At 42.2% G+C, this 26,116-nt stretch overlaps 1 protein-coding gene across 4 annotated transcripts in view; it reads left to right on the forward strand.

Annotated features, from left to right (window-relative positions):
* Positions 1-202: 202 nt before the first annotated feature.
* The window catches only part of Pdcd1lg2 (programmed cell death 1 ligand 2), a 51,576-nt gene continuing 25,662 nt past the window's right edge, over positions 203-26,116 (forward strand). The window contains exons 1-3 of one of the 4 annotated variants that reach the window (XM_075973800.1): positions 203-1,216; positions 1,582-1,649; positions 20,333-20,638. In XM_075973800.1, coding sequence (XP_075829915.1) covers positions 1,595-1,649; positions 20,333-20,638 — 361 coding nt within the window. In that variant the 5' untranslated portion in view covers positions 203-1,216; positions 1,582-1,594. Of the gene's footprint in view, positions 1,217-1,435; positions 1,650-3,381; positions 3,476-3,871; positions 3,979-13,781; positions 16,312-20,332; positions 20,639-26,116 lie in introns of those variants that run through there. The other 3 variants (XM_075973803.1, XM_075973801.1, XM_075973802.1) reach the window with 3 other exon arrangements.

Genomic DNA, 26,116 nt, shown 5'->3' on the forward strand with positions numbered 1-26,116 from the left:
TGGAGAAATGGGTCCACAGCTAATAAACCCTCAAGGTCCCCTCAAGAGAGAAGAGCTGACAACAGTGTGCCTTCCCGACTGTTCTGTGGATGCAGAGAACCTGGAATGAGAAGCGAAACAGAAGGTGGAACCAGACTGAGCTGGAGCAGGACCATCCCACCTCCCACCCCCACCAGACCTGCTCTGTCTAGAGCTCTCAGAAAACACTGGGGTTCCTTCTCCACCCCTCAGTCAGAATGGCTGTCTTCAAGGAAACAGCAAAACACATCGGATGCTGGAGAAAGATGCAGGGAAAATGAATTCTTGCACCCTGCCACTGGGAATGAGAATGAGTACAGTTACATGGAAATTAACATGGATATTCCTCCAAACGTGAAAACTGATACCACCATATGACCCAGCTGGTCCCCCTCCTAAGAACCCAATGGAATCTAAGTCATCCACCAAAATTCTTGTGTATCCATGCTTATTGCTGTACCATTCATAGTAACCAAGTTATGACAGTGGCCCAGGTGCTCGCTGATGGATGAATGGATAAAAAATACACTGCATATGTATACAGCAGAACATTATCAGCCATCAAGAAGAAATCAATGTCATTTTTAGAAAAAAAAGATATGTGAAAATAGGAGAGCTGCTAGTGAGGAAGGGGGCCATGAGGAGATGGGAGGAACATATAAGGTAATGGGAGTAAATATGATCGAAGGACATGTATGAAGAGGCATGATGAAATCTACTGTTGTACACAACTAATAGTCAATAAAGTTTTTACAACATGAATGTAAATATTTTCAGCATATAGATATTAATCAGCTTCTTTGGGGTATGACTTAGAATAACTAATAAATTATCTCCATTTAATGTGTTCAAAAAAATAAAAAGTAGGGCAGGTACAGGGGCGCTTGTGTACTCAGGAAGTAGGAGCAGGAGAATCAGGGGTTTAAGCCAGTCTCTGCCACATAGATAGAATCAGCCTGGATAGTATGAGACCCTGTTTCAAAAAGTAATTAAAAAATAATAATTAGAAAGCTCATTAAGAGGCAAGCCACACAACAGGAGCAATGGGTCACAGCACTCAAGAGCTTGATGTTTTCCTACTCGACCAACTAGGAAGTAATGAGAAACCAGCTCTGGTCTCCCGAGTTGATGTCCTGTTTTTCAGGGTCCTCTCTAAGTTCTGGTCCAGCTAAAGAAGATGGCGTACCTTATTTGTTTGGTGAGTAAGGCTGGTGTTCAAGATTTCGATATTGACTAAACTTTAGAAAGTGACAGGGGAGGCACGAAAAGATACAGATTGATCATCGCTGTGTGTGAGTGATGAGGTCCATCCTCTCCTCCAGAAAAGGCCGTGAAAGAAGGAAGAAGAGTGTCTCATTTGAATTCAGAAAGAGTGCCTTCTTCCTCCTTGTGTCTGCCCTGTTCTGCAGAAAAGACATCTGCCTCTTCTGCTCTTGCCTTGGCTGTCACCTGTGTCTCCCACAAGATTTGTATCTGGGCCCTTACTATTCTCTTGGGAGTAGTTAAGCCAGCAGAGGCTGAGAAAACTCACTGAGCTCTGAGACTCTCAATTGTCTATTTCAGATCGATTCAGACCATGTTCCTCCTGCCGCTGACGCTGAGCCTGGGCTTGCAGTTTCATCCGATAGCAGGTAAGAAGGGATAATGGGCGGCCTGGGAACAATGGGCAGGAGGTGGCCCCTAGCCAAAGCTAGAAACGAGTGTGCTCCTCTGTCTGTGGGACTTGCTTTGAGAGGGAGTGTGGGTACTGGATATGTCAAGTAGCAAAGAAAATGGTTCCCAGGGTGGCTGGTCCCATTTTACAGAAACAGAGACTGGGAATATTAATCCATCTGTCTCCATCATCCAATGCTTGCAAATGAGACGGGTTAGTCAGAACACATGTGTCTAAATGGATGCGAGAGAGTAGTGGTTTAGCTCCATTTAAGGTAAGGTGCAGACAGCTGCTTCCCCTCCATCAGGAACAGTGACCAGGGCAAACAGAAAGCATTTTGTTAGTCCTATGAGTTGTTTGTTTGTTTGTTTGAGACAAGGTTTCTCTGTACTGTCGGGGGCTATCCTGGAACTAGCTCTTGTAGACCAGGCTGACCTCCAACTCACAGAGATCCGCATACCTCTGCCTCCCGAGTGGTGGGATTACAGGCGTGCGCCACCACCGCCCGGCTTCATATGAGTTCTTTTAACAAGCCATGGCGGCAGCCACTGGTCATGTAATGTCTTATTGTAGACTAAACTGAAAACTCAGGGTTCCCATAAAGCCGCAGTGGAAACCGAGTCTGAAGCCGATGCCTTTGAACTTGACGACGGGACATCTAGCGGAGGATGTGGTTGAGCCGGGAGAAAGCAGTTTCAGAATTGATTGTTTCCCTGGGGAAGGTATTTCAGATCACTGGTGTGTGCGATCAGGGTGGCGGTACACTTTCAAGAGAACACTAGCTAAGAAAAGAGACAGGCATGGAGGTTGGGAGTCCACATGCTCCACAGTAGAAGCCCGGGGCTTTCTTTGAGAGGAACCATGGGGCCAGCGATCCTTTGCCACTGGATAACCTTTGGATGAGTGGTCTCCCCATCTCACCCTGTCCAGGGGGTCGGCCCTCCACTTCCAGCCGTGCTCCTTCTTTAGCTGTGGGCTGCTTAGACTGGCCTGGCATTAGGGACATATATTTGGCACATTCTTCTTTAAAAAGACCCTAGTATTTTTCCTCCTTGCTGTTTCTCTCCACCGCAGTGATAGCTAAAGGAGTACATAATGATTCCTGCCCTAATTGCCCAAGAGCTTTTGTTCCCATAAAGCTGTATGGGCAAAAGCGGGGTCTGAAGTTGGAGTTCCCGGCCCTGACAGGATTGAGGATTTCAGGAGAAACTTAGAGAGTGTGCAACTTCTATAGATGAGGAGCTATAAAACCACCAGGGCTGAGACTTTGCTGGTTGTCTTATGTATTTTCTCTTAGGAAAGGAAGGAGCTAAGGAAACTGGGTGGCAGGGTTTTTGTTTTGTTTGTTTGCCTGGTTTTTTATCTTTCTTTTTTTTAATTTCATTTGTCTGTTTTTTTAAATTTCATTTATTTATTTATTTATTTAATATCCCAACTGCAAATTCCCCTCCCTCCTCTCCTCCCATCCCTTCACCCAACTTCCCTCTGCCCCAACCCCATCTACTCCTCTGTTTCTGTTCAGGAAGGGGCAGGGCTCCCATAGACGTAAGCAAAGTATGGCTATCAAGTTGAGATAAGATTAAGCTCCTCCCCTGTGTTCAGGCTGGGCAAGGCAACCCAGAATAGGATCTCAAAAGCCAATAAAAAGCCGTAGGGAACGGCCCCTGCTCCCATTGTCCATTGTTAGAAGTCCCACAAGTAGACCAAGCTACACAACTATCACATATTTGTAGAGGTCCTAGGCCGGTCCCATGCAGGCTCCCCGGCTGTTGGTTCAGACTCTGCAAGTTCCTATGAGCCCAGGTTGGTTGTTTCTGTGACTTCTCTTGTAATGTCCTTGATGTCTCAGACTCTTATAACCCTTCCTCCCTCTCTTCAGCAGAATTAGCTTGGCCTAAGGTTTGGCTGTGGGATTTGTATCCATCAGTTACTGGATGAAGGCTCTGTGATGACTATTGGGGTAGTCACCAATCTGATCACAGGCAAGGGCCAGTTCAGGCTACGTTCTCCACTGTTGTTAGCAGTCTTGGATGGGGTCATCCTCGTAGGTTTGTGGGACTTTCCCTTGCATCATATTTCAACATGATCCCCAAACGTCCCTTCTTTTTCCAGTCATCTCTTTCAGTATTCTCCCCCTCCATCCAGCCCCCTACCTGCCCCCGGTTCACTCATGAGATCTCTTTTATTTCCTCTTCCCAGGGAAGATTCATGCATCCCCTGCTTGGGTCCTCCTTGTCTCCTAGCCTCTCTGGCTCTGTGGATGGCAACATAGGTATCCTTTGCTTTACATCTAATATCACTTATGAGTGAGTACACACCATGTTTGTCTTTCTGGGTCTGGGTTATCTCACTCAGGATTTTTTTTTCTAGTTTCATTCATTTGCTTTCAAATTCAGTTTTTTAATCTTCACTGGATCTTTCCACAGAGGAAGGACTGTTCCCTTTAAGAAAACCAGCACAAGGCAATCACAGTCATTATGAGCTCTGCGCTAGGTATTAAGAGAGCAGGAAGGACATAGGGAGGCAGGTATGTTTACATTCACAAGAGGGCTCATATATGCTGAATGTTGTAGAAGGCAATTTACGTATCTCATCCAATCTTTACAACACTCATTTGGCAGGCAGAGAAACTGAGGAGTGTTATTACTGTGCCCTAGATGAGATAATTACTAGGTGACATACGAAAGATTTGCCTTCACTGATGTCCTTTCTGCCCTACCCAGATGTGTATACCATTGTCTGCCATTACAATAAGATCTCTAAATCATCTAACTGGGGATGGGATGTTTACATAAGCTTGAAAATGGATACATGTTTAAAGCTTGCTCTGAGCATTTCACAAATCAAAAAATTATATGTAATGAATTTTTTTGATGAATTAATAAAAAGAAAACCAAACCATCACATTTTGCTCTATCCATAAACTTGGAATTCTTTTTCTGCTCTTTCTTTGTAGGTAATTTTAATTCAGATGAGTGTTGAATTAGGATGTCTCTTTCTTACTGTATTTTTTTTTTATCATTACGTGTCTTTTTAATTCAAGTATTTTGAGTTCAAACAAAGCTCTTAGTGGAAGCCCCTAGAAAACAAAGCTGAGGAATGGAGATAGTTTGAGCAAAGAAAAAAGGCCTGGGATAGGGAGAAAAAGGAAAACTTCAGTATCGACGTTTATTTATAGGTTTAGATAGTTCTTTCTAAGAATTGTGCATTTCAGTATTTTTTAATAAAACACAATTTTAAGACTATAAAAAAGCTTTAAGAAGAACCTGAAGGCAGTTGGGCTGAAACCTTCATTGTTGAATGAAGAGAGAATACCCTGGTTATCACAGTATGCAGATTGAAGATCCCACTGCCTTAAGTGCTCTGTGTACGGTACTAAACCTGCATTCATCGCAGAAAAAGGAGTTCCTATACACGAGTTACATCAACGTGAGTCCTCGTTACCCTCTATGCACACATTCCTAAATTTTAATTCTAAAACTAATGCTTATTGCGACATTCAGTCATTATGGATGAATAGAGCCATCCCTAATGCTCTGATACAGTTAGAGAAACTGTGGTCTATTGCCAGGATAGGGTATTATAAGTATGAAAGTAAATTAGTCACAAACAGGCTGCTGCATCTGTGAACGGAGCGGTGTCATGATGGGTAAAAAGTTAAGCCCTGAAAGATGATACACAGCACAATGTCTTTTTCATGGTCTCTTACTCATACCCTTAAATGTGTAAGGTGAGATAAGCAAGAGATTGAGACGCACACAATTCAATATCAGTTGCTCCTGGAAGGCAGTACGCGTGTCAATAGTCACGTGTTGTGTTCAAGTTCTTGGATAAGGGGTGGCTTCCCAGATGCTCGCTTTTGTTGTTTTGAGACAGGGTTTCTCTACATAGCCTTGGCTGTCCTGGAACTCACTCTGTAGACCAGGCAGGTCCTCACAGTCACAGAACTCTTGCCTACCTCTGCCTCCCGAGTGCTGGGATTAAAGGCGTGTACCACCACCGCCCGGCAGATGCTCACTTTCCTACATGAATTGCTTTAATAACTTTTCTTTTTTTTTTCAACTTTATTTCATGTGCATTGTTGTGAGTGTATCAGATCCCCTGGAACTGGCATTACAGACAGTTGTGAGCTGCCATGTGGGTACTGGGAATTGAACCTGGGTCCTCTGGAAGAGCAGCCAGTGTTCTTAACCAGTGAGCCATCTCTCCAGCCCTTAATAAGATTTTTAAGTTGTTATGTTGTAAAATACGCTAAAGACACTGAAAATCACATGAAGCTAATTCAAACTTGACACAACTGAACACTTTGGAAATATTCTCAGATTGGTTAGGAGCTCCCCAGAAACTTAACCTGCTGCAGCCCAAGTAAGCTCCTCCTTGCAACACTGCTCATGGCTTTATTCTTTCCGTCCCGAGCTTCGTAAAAATAAATGGCTACAGACTAATAAGAGAAATCTTTTTAAGCATTCAGACAGTATGCATTCTTTGTAGATTCCAATACAGCAAATGTTAGTAGCCCTAATTTTTAAGTGACTATATATTTCACTGGGCATGCTGTATTTTATTTCCTGAGTCCCCCCATTCATGGGCATTGCAGTTATTTCAATTTCTGGGTCAAGTGTATTATTTCAAGGCCGTAGAGAAACCTGACTCATTCTGATTCCACGAGCCATTAATTAGTAGCTCTTTCCTTGTGTATATTCTGTAGATACACCATCTATATAAGTTGAATAGAATGCTTAGAGATACATTTTCATGCTAAAAGTATTTAAGTTTACATAGAGTAAAATTCACCCTGTCACTAAAAGTCTGTGTATTTTGACAAATATACAGCCGTAGAATGGCCTTGACAATCTAAATGGGATCAGATGCTCCTTATGTAATTATGCCTTTGTTATTAATAAATATATTAATTATATTGCTTACGGAATTCACTGTGATGTGCCCGCATGCGTGTTAACATATACTGTGGATACTCTTTGCCATCTGGCTTCCTTCTCTTAGTGTAAAATGCATTAGAGGTTCGTCCATGTTGCTGTCTGTATCGACAGTTTGTTCCCTTTTGCTGTTGGATGGTGTCCTGTTGTAGGTGTGTCTGCATTTGGCAGATCCATTTCCCAGTTGAAGGACATCTGGGCTGTTTCCCATTTGTGACAATTTCAGATAAAGTTACTATAAATGTCTGCAAATAAGTTTCTGTGTGGACATACATTTTAATTTTACTGGTTAGCTATATTGAATTTCTAGACCCTGTGGCCACTGTAAACAAATGTATAGGAAACTTCCAGAGCTTTCTGTGCCAACTTGACATCACCACCAGCAGTGTCTGAGATTCGGTTACTCCTGGTATTGACATTATTCTGTTATTCCATGTCATCCCAACAGATGCATAGAAACACCTCGTTGTGGTTTTGGTTCACAGTTTTCCAGTAACCAATGATGTTAAGCACATCCTAATGTGCTTACTGGCCAGCCATTCTTTTTTCTTTTGTTTTGTTTTTTGAAACAGGGCTTCTCTATGTAACAGCCCTAGCTGTCCTGGAACTAGCTCTGTAGACCAGGCTGGCCTTGAACTCACAGAGATCTGCCTGCCAAGTGCTGGCATTAAAGGTGTGCACCGCACAACCACCTCGGTTTGGCTAACCATTTATCTTCTTTGATAAACTGTATATGTAAATCATCTGAAAGTTTTTAATGGGTTCTTTGTTTACTGGCAAAGTTTTGAGTGTTCTTTATTTTATTCTAGATACAAGCTGTTATCGGGTATCTGGTTTATAAATATTGCTTTTCCATTTTTTATACATTTTTATTGATATTTATTGAGCTCTACATTTTTCTCTGCTCTCCTCCCTGCTTTTCATCTCCCCCTTCAACCCTCCCCCAAGGTCCCCATGCTCCCAATTTACTCAGGAGATCTTGTCTTTTTCTACTTTCTACTTCCCATGTAGATTATATCTATGTAAGTCTCTCTTAGTGTCCTCATTGTTGTCTAAATTCTCTGGGATTGTGATTTGTGGGCTGGCTTTCTTTGCTTTATGTTTAAAAACCATCTATGAGTGAGTACATGTGATAACTATCTTTCTGTGTCTGGGTTGCCTCACTCAAAATAATATTTTCTAGCTCCATCCATTTTCATGCAAAATTCAAGATGTCCTTATTTTTTCTGCTATGTAGTACTCCATTGTGTAAATGCACCACATTTTTCTAATCCATTCTTTGATCGAGGGGCATTTAGGTTATTTCCAGGTTCTGGCTATGACAAGCAAAGCTGCTATGAACATAGTTGAGCACATGTGTTTGTGGCATGATTGAGCATTTTTTGGATATATACCCAAATGTGGTATTACTGGGTCTTAAGGAAGGTTGGTTTCTAATTTTCTGAGAAATCGTCACACTGATTGATATCCAAAGGGGCTGTACCAGATTACATTCCCACCAGCAATGCAGAAGTATTCCCTTTCCCCCACAAACTCTTAAGCATAAGTTGTCATCAGTGTTTTTTGATCTTGGACATTCTTACAGGTGTAAGATGGAATCTCAGAGTTGTTTTGATTTGCATTTCTCTGATGACTAAGGATGTTGAACATTTCCTTAAGTGTCTTTCAGCATTTTAGATTCCTCTGTTGAGAGTTCTCTATTTAGGTCTGTGCTCCATTTTTTTTTATTGGACTATGTGATCTTTTGGTGTCCAATTTCTTGAGTTCTTTGTATATTTTGGAGATCAGACCTCTGTCTTTTACCATTCTGTAGGCTGTCGTTTTGTCTTGTTGACCGTGTCCTTTGCTTTACAGAAGGTTTTCAGTTTCAGGAGGTCCCATTTATTGTTTCTCTCAGTGTCTGTGCTGCTTGGGTTATATTTAGAAAGTGCTTCCCTGTGCCAATGTGTTCAAGTGTACTTCCCACTTTCTCTTCTATTTAAGGTTCTGTGTGGCTGGCTTTATGTTGAGGTCTTTGATCCATTTGGACTTGAGTTTTGTGCATGGTGATAGATATGGGTCTATTTTCATTCTTCTACATGTTGATATCCAGTTATGCCAGCACCACTTGTTAAATATGCTTTCTTTTTTCCATTTGATTTTTTTTGCTTCTTTATCAAATATCAGGTGTTCAATGATGTGTGGATTGATATCTGGGTCTTCTATTTGGTTCCATTGGTCCTCCTGTCTGTTCTTATGCCAATACCAGGCTGTTTTCAGTACTGTAGCTTTGTAGTAGAGATTGAAGTCAGGGATTGTGATGCCTCCAAAAGTTCTTTTATTGTACAGGATTGTTTTGGCTATCATGGGTTTTTTTTGCTTTTCCATATGAAGCTGAGTATTGTTCTTTTGAGGTCTTTGAAGAATTTTGCTGGGATTTTTGTTGACAGATAGAAAAATGACCCTCCTCCATCAGATTTTGATGAGCATTGCATTGAATCTGTAGATTGCTTTTGGTAAGATTGCTATTTTTACTATTTTAATTATGCCTATCTAAGAGCATGAGAGATCTTTCCACTTTCTGGTGTCTTCTTCAATTTCTTTCTTCAAAGATTTAAAGTTCTTGTCATACAAGTCTTCCACTTGTTTACTTAGAGTTACTCTGAGATATTTTATGCCATTTTTGGCTATTGTGAAGGGTGTTGATTCTCTGATTTCTTCCCCAGCTCTTTAATCATCTGTGTACAGGAGGGCTACTGATTTTTTTGAGTTAATCTTGTATCCTTCTACATTACTGAAAGTGTTTATGAGTTGTAGAAGTTCCTTGGTAGAATTTTGGAGATCACTTATGTAAACTATCATATCATCAGCAAACAGTGAGAGTTTGACTTCTTTTCCAATTTGTATCCCCTTGATCTCCCTTTGGTGTCTTATTGCTCTAGCTAAGACCTCAAGAACTATATTGAATAGATATGGAAAGAATGGGCAACCTAGTCTTGTTCCTGTTTTCAGTGGAATTGTTGGGAGTTTCTCTCCATTTAGTTTGATGTTGGCTGTTGGCTTGCTGTATATTGCCTTTATTATATTTAGGTATGTTCCTTGTATCCCTGCTCTCTCCAAGACCTTTATCATGAAGGGATGTTGTATTTTGTCAAATGCTTTTTCGGCATTTAATGAGATGATCATGTGGTTTTTATTTTTCAGCTTGTTTATATGGTGGATTACATTGACAGATTTTTGTACGTTGAACCATCCCTGCATCTGTGGGATGAAGCCAACTTGATCATGGTGGATGATGGTTCTGATGTGTTCTTGGATTCAATTTTCTAGTATTTTATTTAGTATTTTTGTATCAATGTTCATGAATGAGATTGGTCTGTAATTCTCTTTCTTAGTAATGTCTTTCTGTGGTTTGGGAATCAGGGCAATTGTAGCCTCATAAAAAAAGTTTGGCAATGTTCCTTCTGTTTCTATTGTGTGGAATAATTTGAGGAGTATTGGTATTAGTTCTTCTTTGAAAGTGTTGTAGAATTCTGAACTGAAACTGTCTGATCCTGTGCTTTATTTGGTTGGGAGATGTTTGATGACTGTTTCTATTTCTTCAGCAGTTATAGGTCTGTTTAATTTGCTTATCTGGTCTTGATTTAATTTTGGTAAGTGATATTTATCCAGAAAGTTGTCCATTTCCTTTAAGTTTTCCAATTTTGTGGGGTACAGGTTTTCAAAATATGACCTGATGATCCTCTGTATTTCCTCCATGTCTGTTATATTCTTTTCATTTCTGATTTTGTTAATTTGGATATTTTCTCTCTGCCTTTTGGTTAGTTTGGATAAAGTTTTGTCTATTTTGTTGATTTTCTCGAAGAACCAACTCTTTGTCTCATTGATTCTTTGTATTGTTTTCTTTGTTTCTATTTTGTTGATTTCAGCTCTCAATTTGATTATTTCCTGCCATCTAGTTCTCTTACGTGAGTTTGCTTCTTTTTGTTCTTAGAGTTTTTAAATGTTCTGTTTACTCACTGGTGTGGGAGTTTTCCAGCTTCTTTATGTAGGTGTTTAGTGCTATGAACTTGCCTTTTAACACTGCTTTCATTGTGTCCCATAAATCTGGGTATGTTGTGTGCTCATTTTCATTGAGTTTTAGGAAGTCTTTAATTTTCCCCTTTATTTCTTCCTTGACCCATTGATGATTCAGGTGAGCATTGTTTAATTTCCGTGTGTTTGTGGGTTTTCTGGAATTAGTATTGCTGTTGACTTCTAGTTTTAAACCATAGTGATCTGATAAGGTACATTGAGTTAATCCATTTTTTTTGTATTTGTTGAGGTTTGTTTTGTTACCGAGTATGTGGTCAATTTTTGAGAAGGTTCCATTAGGTGCTGAGAAGAAGGTAGAAATTCTTTTCTGTTTGGATGGAATATTCTATAGTTGTCTGTTAAGTCCATTTGAGTCATAACATTTGTTAGTTCTCATTTCTCTGTTCATTTTTTGTCTGATTGACCTGTGTAGTGGTGAGAGGGGAGTGCTGAAGTTTCCCACTATTAGTGTGTGGGGTTTAATATATGATTTAAGCTTTAGAAGTGTTTCTTTGACATATGAGGGTGCCCTTGTATTTGGGGTATAGATGTTCAGTATTGAAATTTCCTCCTGATGGATTTTTCCTGTGACTAATATGAAATGACCTTCTTTGTCTCTTTTGACTGATTCTAGCTTGAAGTCTATTTTGTTAGATATTACAATAGTCCACCCACTTGTTTCTTAGGTCCATTTGATTGGTATTTTTTTTTATTTTTCCCAACCTTTTACTCTGAGACAATGTCTGTCTTTGAGGTTGAGATGCATTTCTTGTATGCAGAAGAGGGATGGATTCTGTTTTTGTATCAAATCTGTTAGCCTGTGCCTTTTTTATAGGTGAGTTGAGTCTATTTACATTAAGGGAAATTAATGACCAGTGGTTGCTATCTCCTGTTAATTTAGTTTTCATCATTGGTGATGTTAATTTGTGCATTTTTTTCTTCTTTGGGATTTGCTGTAATGAGATCACCAATTGTCTGTGTTTTTGTTGGTGTAGCCATCTTCCTTGGGTTGGCGTTTTCCTTCTAGTATTTTGTGTAGGGCTGGGTTTGTGGCTAGGTATTGGTGAAATCTAGATTTGTCGTGTAATATCTTGTTTTGTCCTTCTATGGTGATTGACAATTTTTCTGGGTATAATAGTCTGGAATGGCATCCGTGGTCTCTTAATGTCTGCATAATGCTTGACCATGACCTTCTGGCTTTCATTGTCTCCAATGAGAAGTCAGGTATAATTCTGATAGTTCTACCTTTATATGTTACTTGGCCTTTTTCCTTTGCAGCTCTTAATATTCTTTCTTTGTTCTGTATGTTTAGTGTTTTGATTATTATGTATTGAGAGGATTTTTTGGAGCCGGTCTATTTGGTGTTCTGTAGGCTTCTTGTATCTTCATAGGCATATCTTTCTTAGGTAGGGAAAGTTTTCTTCTATGATTTTGTTAAATAAATTTTCTGTGCCTTTGAGTTGAACTTCTCCTTCTTCTATACCTATTATTCTAAGATTTGGCTTTTCATGGTGTCCCATATTTCACTGATTTTTTTTTGTTAAGCTTTTGTTAGATTTAATGTTTTCTTTAACTGATGAGTCTATTTCCTCTATTGTATCTTCAGTGCTTGAGATTCTCTCTTCCATTTCTTGTATTCTGCTGTTCATGCTTGCATTTGTGGTTCCTGATCTTTTTCTATGATTTCTGTTTCTATAATTCCTTCAGCTTGTGTTTTCTTTATTGTTACTATTTCAGTTTTCAAGTCCTGGAAATTTTGTTTTATATGTTTGATTTCTTTTTCTTGGTTTTCTTTAAGTGATTTGCTGATATCTTCCAATTTTTTGTTTGTTTTTTCCCCTCCATTTCTTTAAGAGAATTTCTCATTTCATCTTTAAGAATTTCAAACATTCTCTTGAGGTTATATTTTAGATCATTTTCTTCTGGTTCATCCATATTTTATTGTTCAGGTCTTGCAGTTGTAGGGTCTTTAAGTTTTACTGGTATTGTGTTGTTCTTTGTGGTGTAGCATATGATTTTACCTTTTCTACTTATCTTTTCCTCTAATAGGTATGGTTGGGGCTGTCTGAGATTCTGTTGAATAATCTTCTAGGTGCCAGTGAATCCAAAGCTCAGATGGTTGTTCCTCATGGTACAGTCAGTGTCACAGTTCTAGTTACTCCATTGGTTACTCCTGTTCCTGAAGATAGCTCAGTGCTCCAGTGCTCTGAGTTTGCTGTCTCAGGCCTACTTTGGCCTAGGCTACTGGCTTTGATCTGTTTCTGTAAATCCTGGTCTGGATCCCCTCCTGCAGAAATTCCTGGCTTGGAGTTGGACCTGTTCTGGTGGAGATCGCTGACTCTGGGTCCGATTGATGGCTCGGTCCTGATCTGCCAGTGTCCCAGGACTGGGTTGGCTCCCAGGACTAGATTTGATCCTGGCTTCTGCTCCCAGTGGAGCTTGTTTCATCGGGCCCTCTCTTTCCTAGGTCGCTTTTCCATTTTTAAAATGGTGTCTGTGCAGTGATGCTTCCTGTAGTCTAATTTAAGGGTGTCATCTTTCATGTCTCACACTTCTGACTCCACATCTAGGCTCTCAGCAACTTAAATAGAAATTATTTTTTGAACATTTTGTAGCTGTACATTTTACATTTATAATTATCATCCATTTTGAGTTGGTGTTTGTAAAGTATGTGGAGTACAAGTTGAGATTCAGTTAGCTTTTGCATGCCAGTGCCCACTCCCTCCAGCCCCATTCTTTTTGGTCTTTCTTTTCTTTGTATGGAAGCACCTTGACTCTTTGCCACAAACCAACAGTTCATAGTTGTGGGGGTCCATTGATCATTGTGTCTAGCTCTTTGTCAGTGTCTTCTTCTCTTGATTATTGTAAATTTGTTTAGGTGATTTAATTGTTTTCATCTTTTATTGTAAAATCTAAAACTATCTTTTAATCAAGAGACACTTTAGAAACAGTGTTTACTTTTATACTTGTGTCTTAGACAGAAATAAAACAATTTTTTTGTTGTTTTTTTGAGACAGGGTTTCTCTGTAGCTTTGGAACCTGACCTGAAACTAGCTCTTGTAGACCAGGCTGGCCTCAAACTCACAGAGATCTGCCTGCCTCTGTTTCCTGAGTGCTGGGGTTAAAGGTGTGTTCCACCACCACCTAGCTCAAAACAACCATTTTGCTATCATTGATGCTTCCCTCTTTCATCATCCTCCATCCTCCAGATGTGGATGAAGACAGTGGGGCAAGGAGGGAGGACGAGACTATGATGATGCCTGGGGTACTCTGGTGAGGAACACACCCCAGTCATTCTGATTTTCAACTTCCAATGACTCTTGATACATGCAGCGTGATGGCTATCAACCTGAGGAGCTTTAGAACACCGTGGACACACACCGCTAAGTGTGTCTGTGAGGGCGTTTACAGAAAGGTTTAACTGGGCAGGAAAGACTCTCCCTGAATGGGCAGCACTGTGCCATGGGCTGGAGACTTGGACTGAATAAAAAGGAGAAAGTGAACTGAGCACCAGCACCCACCAGAGAGGAAAGGGTGACTGAGCACAAGTATCCATCAAAGAGGAGGTTACTGAGCACCAGCACCCATCAAAGGAGAGAAAGTGACTGAGCACAAGTACCCATCAAAGAAAAGAGGGTTACTGAGCACAAGTCTCCATCAAAGAGGAGAAGGTAAACTGAGCACCAGCACCCATCAAAGAGGAGAAGGTGACTGAGCACCAGCACCCATCAAAGAGGAGAAGGTGAACTGAGCACCAGCACCCATCAAAGAGGAGAAGGTGAACTGAGCACCAGCACCCATCAAAGAGGAGAAGGTGAACTGAGCACCAGCACCCATCAAAGAGGAGAAGGTGAACTGAGCACCAGCACCCATCAAAGAGGAGAAGGTGAACTGAGCACCAGCACCCATCAAAGAGGAGAAGGTGACTGAGCACCAGCACCCATCAAAGAGGAGAAGGTGACTGAGCACCAGCATCCTTTTCTCTCTGCTTCCTGACTGCAGATGCAGTGTGACCACTCTTGCTGCCGCGCCTTCGCTGCCATGGAGGACTGTACCCCTCAAACTGTGAGCCAGCGGAGGCCCTTTCTTTCTTACATGACTTCTTGTCAGCTCTTCTGTGTCAGCACTGTGGAAAGTAAAGGAAATAATATAACAAAAGAATGGGATCTGGCCAGGACACTGTTTCTGAAATGAAGGGTGTCCCACACAATGCTCACACACAGGGCAGAACACGAGCCTTTTCCGAAGAACAGCGGCTGTGTGAAAAACCTTCTGACCCCATCTCACATTTCAAGTACACTATATAGGAAGCCAAAAAAAAAAAAAGTAAACTTTTGTTGTTCAATGGAAAAAAGTTCAGAATTAGCCTAAAGAAGAAACTATCTTGGGAGCTCATGCAAATGATTTGTTTTGTATTTCCTGGAGAGGTGACAGGTGCGAGCTGTCATCAAGTCCTGCTTGCAAATAAAATGCCAAGCTGACTGCAGAATCTTCAGAACGACTCCAGAAGTATCCAATTGGGTGTCCTCTGACTGAAAACTGTGAGAGTCCAGTTCTGCATAGGACTAATTTAGTTACTGCATGGCGCATGAAATATAAACAAAACACGTTTACCTTAATGCAAAGCCCAAAGTTCACCTCCCTCGATCACAGACGCTGTCCACTCATGCTGGTAGTAGCTGCTAGAGTCACAGCCGGGAGGCATCGCAAGCAGACAGTGGAAAGTGCGTTGTGCATAGAGATCAACTTGAATTCCGGTTCCGTAGCCACTCCTCGTCGGCCTTACACAAACTTACCCTTTGTAGAGTCCCATTTTCCTGACCTCTTACACATGGATTGTGTCTCCAGTTTGGAGGGTTGACGGAAGAACCAATAAGATGGGAATATAAGGTTCCTTTAGTTGGGATCCTTAAGAAAGGTCAGTTACTACTCTTTTCCCCAGCTACAGTCCAAACGCACCAATGCCGTAAGTCTGCCTCACAGATCCTGATCCTGTGGGTTTGGGGCAATCCTAGGCAAGTTGGAATTAGTGCTCAGGTGAAGCTGAAGGTTTTGGATGGCAAGATGGTAAACGGTGTTTGCAACTGCAGATGTTCGATTTGCGTCACTTGAGTTGTTCAATACGGTCTGCACAGTAGAGACTCCCAGGAGAGTTGCCAAGGGTGTCTGCTCTACCGCTACGAGTACTGCTTCTGAAGAAGCCAAATTGGGATTTGAGTGTTTTAAAAAGCCTTTGCTATGGTTTGGTTATGTGTTCCTCAAAGGTTCCTGTGCTGGCGCTTAGCCTCCAGGGTAGTGGTATCAAGTTGGTGGGGCCCAGAGGAAGGCGATCAAAGCTGGAGATTCCACACTAGGGAGCAGATAACATCTGTCTCTGACGAATGGGTGATTATAATGGGATGCCACCTCAAGTCTATGGCCTTCTTCACCCTGTTGGGACACAGGCAGAACTGGATGGTGGCACCGAGCTTCCTGGACCCTTCAGCACCAGAATGTTGAGCCTCACTGTAAGGTTCCTGTGTCAGGCAGGCTAAGGCCTTCTGCTTGGTTACTCTGACGTGCAGACAGCCTTGAGGAGGAACTCTTCACAGACTTGACGATGGGTGTTTTCATTTCCTCTGTCAAATGAAATGGCACAAAGAGCCCAAGGTGAGAGTATTTCAAAGGTATGCTGTACCTCCTAATCCACCCATGTTTTTTTTTTAAAAAAAATGTGAATTTATTAATACCAAGAACAGGAAGAACAAAGAAGGAAGAAGGAGAGAATATAAAAATTATTACTCACATATGTGCCAAGACGGAGGAAGGCGCTTTAAAATCTGCGATCTTTTCAGTTCGCACAAAAGGCCTTCAGCATTTTCCATCGTGGCAAAAGTGAGGCCCAGACAAGTCAGTTCCCTAAAATAACATGTGATGTGCAGAGCCAATTCATGCATGGCCTAAGTTTAGTTACAGCAATAAAGCCCAACGTGATGTCGCCAAAATAGCAAAATCTTGGCTTTTGGCTCTGAACTGCTGCTTTTCTTGGTGGTCTTGTTGTCGTTGTTTGTTTGTTGACGAAAATAACTGTGTGGAAATTCATATGACTTCTGCTAAACTGTGTCCACTGTCCTGTGCTTGTCAAATGGCGTTCACGGAGGCGTGACACGTTTCAGAAGAAAGCGTCCTCTCCCGGTGCAGTCTGAAACTCGTTCAAACGTCGGAGCGCAGGAGTAGGAAGGAAATAGTACATCTGCACTGTACTAGTGGGAGCTACACGTGGTAGTGGCTTCGGTCTATATAAAAATCATCTTAACAGATTTTTCCCAGTGGCACGCATAGGAGACTGGCCATCCCAGTTCAGAGCTCAGTGCTCATGAGGGCTCGGTGTTCTCAGAGTCCAGGGGAGGCCTGACCATGGTTATAAAATGCTGTCTGGTTGTATGAGTGGGCACGTTCCGTGGAACTGTAACAGCCCGGGCCACCTTGATTCGCAAAGAAGAATGTAAAGAATAGAGACCCAGATCATTCTAAGGCCGTTTTCTAATGAGTACTCAAGCCCAAGACTTTGCACATCTTGGAAGGTATAATTGAGTCAAAATTAGTCAAAATAACAACCCTCAGTATTTCTGAGGCATTCTGACACATGATTTATATTGGTTAATTGCCCTTGCCTCTTATGAATGCTGGTCTCCAAATGCCACCTGTCTGAAGGTAAAACATTTTCCTTCTAAAGCTGGAGGTATCTACAATGGGGGAGGGGAAGGTTGAAAAGAAAAGAGAAGCCACATGTTTGTAAAACACAGGGCAGGCTGTGATGGGGAAGTTCTGATGTGATGGGGGAGTTCCAGAGGAAGTACAGACAGTCTGTCTCTCATGAGAAGAAAGTGCAGCGTGGCCTGGGGTGTTGCAGTTCCGTAGCTGTCAAGTCCCTAAAGCTTGTGGTTTTAGCATGCAGTGAGTGGAGTCTCCAAAATGGAATCACACAGGAATTCCTGAACAACAGCATCCTTTTCACACAATACACTCCTAGGGTCTTCTCGGCCTGATCTGGCAAGGGCAAAGGAGCACACACCTTAGAGCCTTTCTTCTGGCCTCAGTCTGCACAAACAGATGCTGGCCATGTTTGCGCGTCTCTGTGCCACAGATCTCCGTAGAAAGTACATTCATGTGCTTGCTGTAGTGAAGGCAGAGAACAGAGAAAATAAACTCGCCAGCCATTTCTGGTAAGGAGCATTTGGGCGTATCACTATCCAATATGTTGGATGCTAGCCAAGAATTGCTGATTCGTGTGATCTCTTGCAAAATGCACCTTGTGGTGAGAAGTTAAATATAGCCGGGCTCGTAATCTTTTCCTTCACTACTCTCCCCTTTGCCTCCCCTGATTCTCCATAGCTGAGACTAAGGTGCTAGATACTAGAAAAAAATACCAAAGCAAACTTAATCTTATCATTAACTTCTAAGGTTTGAAGGATATCAGGAGGAAAAACTTGCATCAGAAGATACTTGCAAACTGAGAATGGTACCACACCCTGGCCACCCCAGCACCCCAGAGGCTGAGGCAGGAGGGACTTGAGTCAAAGATCATATGGGGCTAGGCAGCAAGGCCCTGTCTCACAAGCAAAGAGAATCTAAGGAGAATGGCAGTGTGAATCACCAGCCAGCAGGAAACACAAATTCCTCATCCTATAGAGTCAGGTCAGGGAATGGACAACCATCCTGGTTAACTAATATCCTAGTTCACCACAGCTGTGCTGTGCTCCTAGCACCTGAGGGCCTAGGAGGCTGAGGCAGGAGTCCAAGGTAAAAGCCGGCCTGGGCTACATAGTGAGACCCTGTCAGTGAAAGGAAGCAAAGAGGGAAAGGAGGGAGGAAGAGAGAGAAGGGAGGAAAGAAGGGAGAGAGGAAAGGAGAGACAGGAAATCCTGGCTAATAAAGAATGTCTGCCCATCCCATAGATGGATTATTACTTTCCCAAGCATTAATCCATCGCCTGGGAGAACGTTTTCTGAGTGCCTATTAGCTGACAGACAGGGGTGGTACATGTGTTTCATCTTGTCCAAGTTCTCCCACAGAACCAAGAGATAGATACTAACCTCATTAAAAGAAAGCAGACAGACTCATGGAAGTTCAGTGCCAGGCCCCTCTCAAAGGCTCCTAACTGATCCAGACACCGTTGGGATTTGAGCCCAAGCTCACCTGTTCCCACAACTATTTGATGATCAGATTATTTGATTGTATGGATGAACGAGAGATCTATTGAGTATAATTCGATCCAGTCTTGTGCAGTGATTCAGAAATGATTTCAAGACCTTTCCATACCTCCATCGTGAGGGTACCCATTCAATACTGGTGGATACAGCAAACCGTTTCCCACATCCTGTATACACAAACACTGCCTTCCCTGTTTGTGTTACAGGGCTATTTAAATTAACTTGGCTTTTAAAATACAAGGTTGCCTGTATAGGCAGAAATCCAGTAAAAGGCTAGTAAAAGAGAGGCTGGCTACAAAACCAAATACTTTTATTTTTAATTTAAGTTCTCTGCAGGTGCTATTCTTCCTGGGAGCTCCCTGCCTTAGGAAAAGAGCCATCCATTCTAAAGAGTAAGCATCTGGTTAGAAAACATAGCTGAAGGACTGAAATCAAATTTCTCCAAATTCAGCTCCCTTTAGCCTTCGGTTCTTCCCCCCATGAAATAGCCTTGCATATCTCTGGTGAGATGTGTCTCACGCTCTGAAAAATGCTGAGAATAGAAGCTACAGCTTTTCCAGTCCAGCACCAATGGGCCCTGAACTGCAACCATATTAACTCTAACTCCTGCATTCCCTGGACAAAATGATAAAATCCTAATGACAATACATCCAGATCAAGATTAGAGTATTAAATAATATGGTTATAAAGTACTGTCCGTGAAACTTGGCCTGTAGTAGTTACACATAGTTCCATTTTTTTCCTTTGACTTTATTGATCCAAAATAGTGACTATCTATAGTGGGTTCGTATGACTTGGTGATTACCAGTCAAAGATGGAGACGTACTGCAGTGGCCTTAGCTGTGCGCTCTTAGGCAGGTAGGTTAACCTCTCTGTGCCTCATTGCATTTTCAAAAGGGCAGCAGCAATGTGCCCATCTCACTGGCTTCCAGGGGGGACTAAATGAGGTGCTGTTGTATTTAAGAGCTCTGTAAGAGGTGGGTGTTGTTACTATTCCTGGTTGGAGGTGGTGATATTTGGCAGAGATAGGTAAAAATTGATTTCATATGAAGTAAAGACAATCAGCCCAGATGATAAGATATAATGACAATCAATAAAATGGAAGTGGCCCTCAATGGTAGGACAGCCTATGGTCTCACAAGAGGAATGCCCTGGACTGATGGCAGGCTCTGAGGTGGGAGATGTTGGGGTGAGCAGGCCTGTCCCTCAGAAGCTCCCCCTGGGGTGTTCAGGAGCAGCAGGAGTGGGGGAGGGTAGCTGAGTGGCTGGGAATGTTCAGAGAAGAAAGCTGCCTCAGCGTGCTGAGACAAGAATGCCATTGTTTCATTACGGGATGCGGGAAGGGAAGTGAGGAGTCATGCAGAAAGCCCAGAGAAAGACAGGGGTCTCCCGGAGGATGATGGAGGGGTGGGGCGGAGCTCCCGTTCTAGAAGAGCTGGGATGTGACAGGATTCCAACAAGCTGTCTTTCCCTTTCAGCTTTATTCACGGTGACGGTCCCCAAGGAAGTGTATACGGTAGAGTTTGGCAGCAACGTGAGCCTGGAGTGTGATTTCGACCACCGGGAATGCACGGAACTGGAAGAAATAAAAGTCAGTTTGCAGAAGGTAGAAAACGACACCTCTTGGCCGAGTGAGAGAGCCACCCTCCTGGAGGAGGTGCTGCCCCTGGGGAAGGCCTTGTTCCACATCCCCAGTGTCCGAGTGAGGGATGCAGGACAGTACCGCTGTCTGGTCATCTGCGGGGCCGCCTGGGACTACAAGTACCTGACAGTGAAAGTCAAAGGTGGGTGTTTGCAGGTCTTCGCTGGCGGAGGGTTGTGACGGCTGCACGCCATAGCATGCTGCTCTCGGTAGCTCAATTGAAAGAGGGTGCAATTGGTTGTTTTTTACCCTTTTGGCTCTTTGTTCTTTTGAGGAGCCCGCCACTCAGCTCTCAAATCACACACATGGAGGCTTATTCTTACTTAAGAATGCCTGGCCTTGGCTTGCCTTATTTTTAGCCAGTTTTTCTTAAACTAACCTGTCTACCTTTTGTCTCTTTCTTCATTTTATATACCTTTCTTTACCTCTTACTCCGTGCTTTGCTGGGTAGGTAGCTGGGTGGCTGCCCCACGATGTTCTCCTCCTCCATCTTCTCTCACTCCTGGATCTCTTCTTCCCAGAATTCTCCTATTCTCTCCACCTGGCAGCCCCACCTGTGATTTCTCCTGCCTTGCTGTTGGCCTTTCAGCTCTTTTGTTGTAATAATTGGAGCGGCGGGGCTGCGTCCCCAGCACCCCCGCCGCCTGCACGGCTAGCTCTAGCTTTACCCAAAATAATTACACAGAAACTGTATTCTTTTAAACACCGCTTGGCCCATTTCTATCTAGCCTCTTCTAGGCTAGCTCTCACACCTGGACTAGCCCATTTCTAATAATCTGCTGTAGCCCACGAGCTGGCTTACCAGGAATGATCTTAACCTGCATCTGCCTGGAGTGGGAGAATCATGGCGACTCCTGACTCAGCTTCTTTCTCCCAGTCTTCTGTTCTGTTTACTCCTCCCACCTATGTTTTAACCTATGAGGACCAAGCAGTTTCTTTATTGCTTAACCAATGAAATCAACAGATTGATATATGACACTCCCACATCACTCTTTATTAGACCACTCAGGTGTTTTAGACAGACAAAGTAACACAGCTTCACAGAGTTAAACAAATGCAACATAAACAAAAACAACATATCTTTGCATCATTAAACAAATGCTCCACAGCATAAACAAATGTAACACATCTTTAGCTAATATTCCACAACAGAGGCAGCTACTTCAAAGCGGGCAGAAAAGGCACCTGAATGGAAATATATTTTGATATCTGCTGTAAGTATAGGTAAAGTAGCAGACGCAGTGGGGCTAGAGGAAGCCAGGCAAATGAGAGGACAGCCTGCCTCATCCTCGGCTGGACTCAGACCCCTCTTGTGTGGGAAGCAATGGTCATCATGGAGGGACCTGTTGATTCCCACAGACTCTAAGAGAAACATATGTAGGTGTGTCAAGGTCTTCACGGTCCCCGATCTCTTTCCCAAACTGATGAACCTGAGAACGTACCAGCCAGACAAAGCTTTTAGGGTTCCCCTGAAACACCCCCTCTTTCGACTGCTTTCTCTGTCTTTGTGAAAGGCCTGCCTCCTTTCATCCATTGCCCCAAGGCTTAAAAGCTCCACAGCGTCAGACAAGAGTAAAAAGAAACCACCAGGGCCCAAAGAGCCATGTGGCTGCTGCCTGCTACATGGCAGCTAACAAACGCTTTGCTTCCAGCAAAACTGAAGGATGATGAGGACCCTCATGTAGAGATAACCACTGATAATCAAAAATTAGCGTTCTTTGCCTGATGAACCATGTCTTTCAAATTGTTTCCAATTCCTACCAGCTGATTCATGTGAACAAGGATTCATTAGTCCTTTTAGCTACAAAAATTAAAAATACAAATAAAATTATTGTTGACTTCTACCTCATGGTAGAATAGTTTTAAACTTAATCTCTATGCATTTTAAGATCGATGAATAACTTGAATGATACATTTCCAATACACTTTTATTTTTCACACTTAATAATTGCCAGTATCCAGAATAGTTTACATTTTGATAATATGGGTTGATAATGGTAATGAAATCACATTATAGAAGAAAACTTTGGACACCTGGAATCCCTTAGTAAAAAGGAAAAATTTAATTTCAAAAGCTATCCATATTTTGTTAAGTGTAAGACAGTTAAGGATGATAAATCAGAGACTATCAGATATATAAGTGTATTTGTAAGAATGAAGCAATTATTTGTTGAAAATACAAATATTTATAGAATCCTAAATACATATTTTCTTTAATATAGAAGCTTATGAAAAAGTCTAAGAATCAAGCTGACACACAAGAAAATTAAGACACACACTGCCATGTGTCATCAGGGAGTGTAAGCAGAGTGCAGTGTTAAAGTCCAACACACGAAAGTAATTACTGTGATGCAGAATCTCAGATCTGGGGCGGGGGAAGGATCCTGCAAATGAAGTATAAGTAGAGGAAGGCTTAGTTTTCCTTTTAAATCTGGGGGATAGGTCTGGACAATAGGTACGTAACACCTTTCTCCACACAGCGATTCATATTAAGTTTAGGGGAAAGTGTTGATTTCAAAAGCATAGAAAAAGGTTGCAGCAGACCAAAGAAAAGATCCAGAAGAGACAGTGGCTTCCGGAAAACCAGGCTGTAGCCGTGACACTAAGAGTCTATGATGGCGGGAGAGTGGCTGAAGCCGAGTAAGGTGCACAGAGAAAGCAATGGGTGAACTAATGGAGCCAAGCCTCTTCCCTCTGCTCCTTTCCCCTCGGGAAACAAAGGAATAAGTCTGTTGTAGTCAAGAACACAATGTCCCGACTTTCCAAGAGGGTCAAGCTTCTGGAATTACAGTCTGACCCTATATTATTCTGCAGGCTGTTTAATGACAGATTGAAAACAATCATCAAAGATTTATTTCAGTGATTTGAAGTTTTCCTGGAACCTCTAAGGCAAAACACAAAAGAACTGCGTTTTCCATTTCTTTTACAGTCACTGTAATGATTAAGATAATAATGCTGTATGCACAGTTTGTTCTTATCTCCCAAGTGGTATGGAGGCTGAGAGACGGGTCAGGGCACTTACTGTGCAAGTGTAAGGATCTGAGTTCAAATTCACAGCTCCCACGTTAAGAACAATACAGGCCTGTGTCCTCAACTCACTGGCCAGTCAGCCCAGCCAAAACCATGAACATCAAGTTCAGGGAGAGACCCTGTCTCTAGGGAATAGAGTGGAGAACAAGAAAGATGATCAGGGTTTTCTTCTGATGGTCACATTGGCATGTCCACCTGCACACACACATGCTTACAGAAACATACACCATATATGCCGCATACACCACATTTCCCCCAACACGGGCATACCCACCTGCACATGCACAGGCTTACGGAAACATACACCACATACCCTTCCCCCAACATGCACATACCAGAGAAATAGAAACCATGAAATCTGTAGAAATCTAAAGTAAAAAGTAATCCTTCTTTTAATGTTAGAGACTGAAATGTCAACAAAAGGGGAATAGTCACATTAGCAATAGCACCAAAGGAGAGGTAAAGGGGAAAGCCGGTCCCGTGGAACCCCCGGAATCATCACTTGACAGACTCTTCGGTGAGAGCTGGTGCCGGGAATGAAATGGTTCTGCTGCTAGAGACACCACCAGAGCAGAGATGGAGGGAAATGTCCTTTAATTAATAGTTAGTTTAAGCTGAGAGTTTGGAAGATCATGTCACCAGCCCTTGGCTAACGCCTTTCAGATTCTCAAGAGCAGGTTCTTAGCCACGGGACTTATCATGTCTCTTACTCAGCCAGACAAGTGTCCGTGGGATGATACTGAAGACATGAGAATGAGCGTCCCAGTGGATGTTCAATTACTTATTGTGCTCGTGACAAAGATATCCTCTGGGGGACGTAGGTGCTCACTTATAGATGTAGTTAACTATGAGTTAGGTAGCTAACCGATTGCTAGCATGAGGAAAATAGACATATCTTTGCTAAAGATAAAAGGTGGCGTTTTCAGTTGGTCTAGTCACAATGGAAATCAGAATAAAGGTTCCCCAGAAAACTAAGAATAGTATTATCGTTAGATCCAGCTATAGCACTCCTGAGTATATATTCAAAGAACTCTAAGTCAGCGCACCATAAAAATACCCACCGTGATTATTGTAGTACTACTCACAATGGCCACGTCGCAGTCTGGTCGCCCCCAACAGATGAATGCACAAAGAAAATGTAGTATACGTGTTTAATGGAGTATCCAGCTATAACGAAGAACAAACCCTGTCGTTTAAAGAAAAATGACTGGAACTGGGAATCATTGTGTAAAGAGACATAACGGAGACTTGGGAAGAAATGTATCACATGTTTGGTCTCATCTGTGGAATCTAAGGGGAAAGGGGACTGCCAGAGGAGAGGAAAGGGTGGAGGCGGGGGGGGGGGAATATCACTGAGGGTAATGGAGGGGTGACTGTCATCCAAGAACAGTTAATGCATGTATGAAGATCTCAATACGATCTATATACAGTTTTTGTATGCCATACAAAGGATGGCAGGATCTTTAAAAGGCCACATTTCACAACGATAAGCATCAGCTCTATAGAGAGAAACGACTTCTAAATGTGTGTGCTTCTGACAGTATACTTCCATCATATTAAACATAGATTGGACAGTTGGCTAGTCCTCCCTTGGAGCCCCCACATAGTTGGCTAGTCCTCCCTTGGAGCCCCCACACAGTTGGCTAGTCCTCTCTTGGAGCTCCCACTCTCAGTTATTTTTTTTTCTTTTTCTTTTAAATTATTTTTATATTTTGAGATTATAATATAATTATATCATTTCAACCTTCCTTTTCATCTCACGCACCCATATACCCATCTTTTTCAAAGTCATGGCCTCTTTTTTCATTGTTGCTACATATGTGTGTGTGAGTGTATATACATATAGATCTCTGCATACACGAATACAACCTGCTTAGTCTGTACAATGTCACATGTGTGTTTCCAGGGATTGCTATTTAGGATTGGATAACCAGTTCGTGTTCTCTTCCTTGGGGACAACTTTCTTCCACTCTCGATATTCCTTAGTTGCCTGTAGCTCTTTGTGTAAGGTTGAGGCCTCCTAGGCTTTGTCTTAATAAATCTCAGTTCTTTATTCAAAAACAATTGGAAGACAAAATGGAGAAGATGACAGCGATAATGACAAATACGTGTATATGTGAACTTTTGATTCGTCTCTGCTGTAACAGATAGGATAAACTATGCAATGGAAGACTTGAACAACACACTAAACTGTCCTGACCTAATTGATATGTCTAGAACACCAATCGCAGATTACCTGTTGCTTCTAGGTTCATGTCTAACACCGACCGAGGTAGTTATCTAGCAAAGTTGCTAGAACAGACACTTCATTGAGCAGGAAGTTGGAACTCTTGGACTTTTAAAACTGCTTCTACCACTGAAACTCTAAAATTTGTTCATCTTTTCTCAAGAAAAGTCTGGCTTCCCTATTATGCATTGTTGGGGATGATGCCTCTATAGCCACTTCCCACATGAAAACGAGGCAGTGGAAGCATTTTTGACAGTTTAAGGAACTGTCTTATCATAGCTGTTAGCTGTCACTGCCCAGCGTTGTGACACAGCATCTGACATGAACAGCTTAGGGAGGGATGGTTTATTTGAGCTCCTGCTA

The sequence above is a fragment of the Microtus pennsylvanicus genome, chromosome 5, assembly GCF_037038515.1.
Source record: "Microtus pennsylvanicus isolate mMicPen1 chromosome 5, mMicPen1.hap1, whole genome shotgun sequence".
In the NCBI taxonomy this organism is placed as follows: domain Eukaryota; kingdom Metazoa; phylum Chordata; class Mammalia; order Rodentia; family Cricetidae; genus Microtus; species Microtus pennsylvanicus.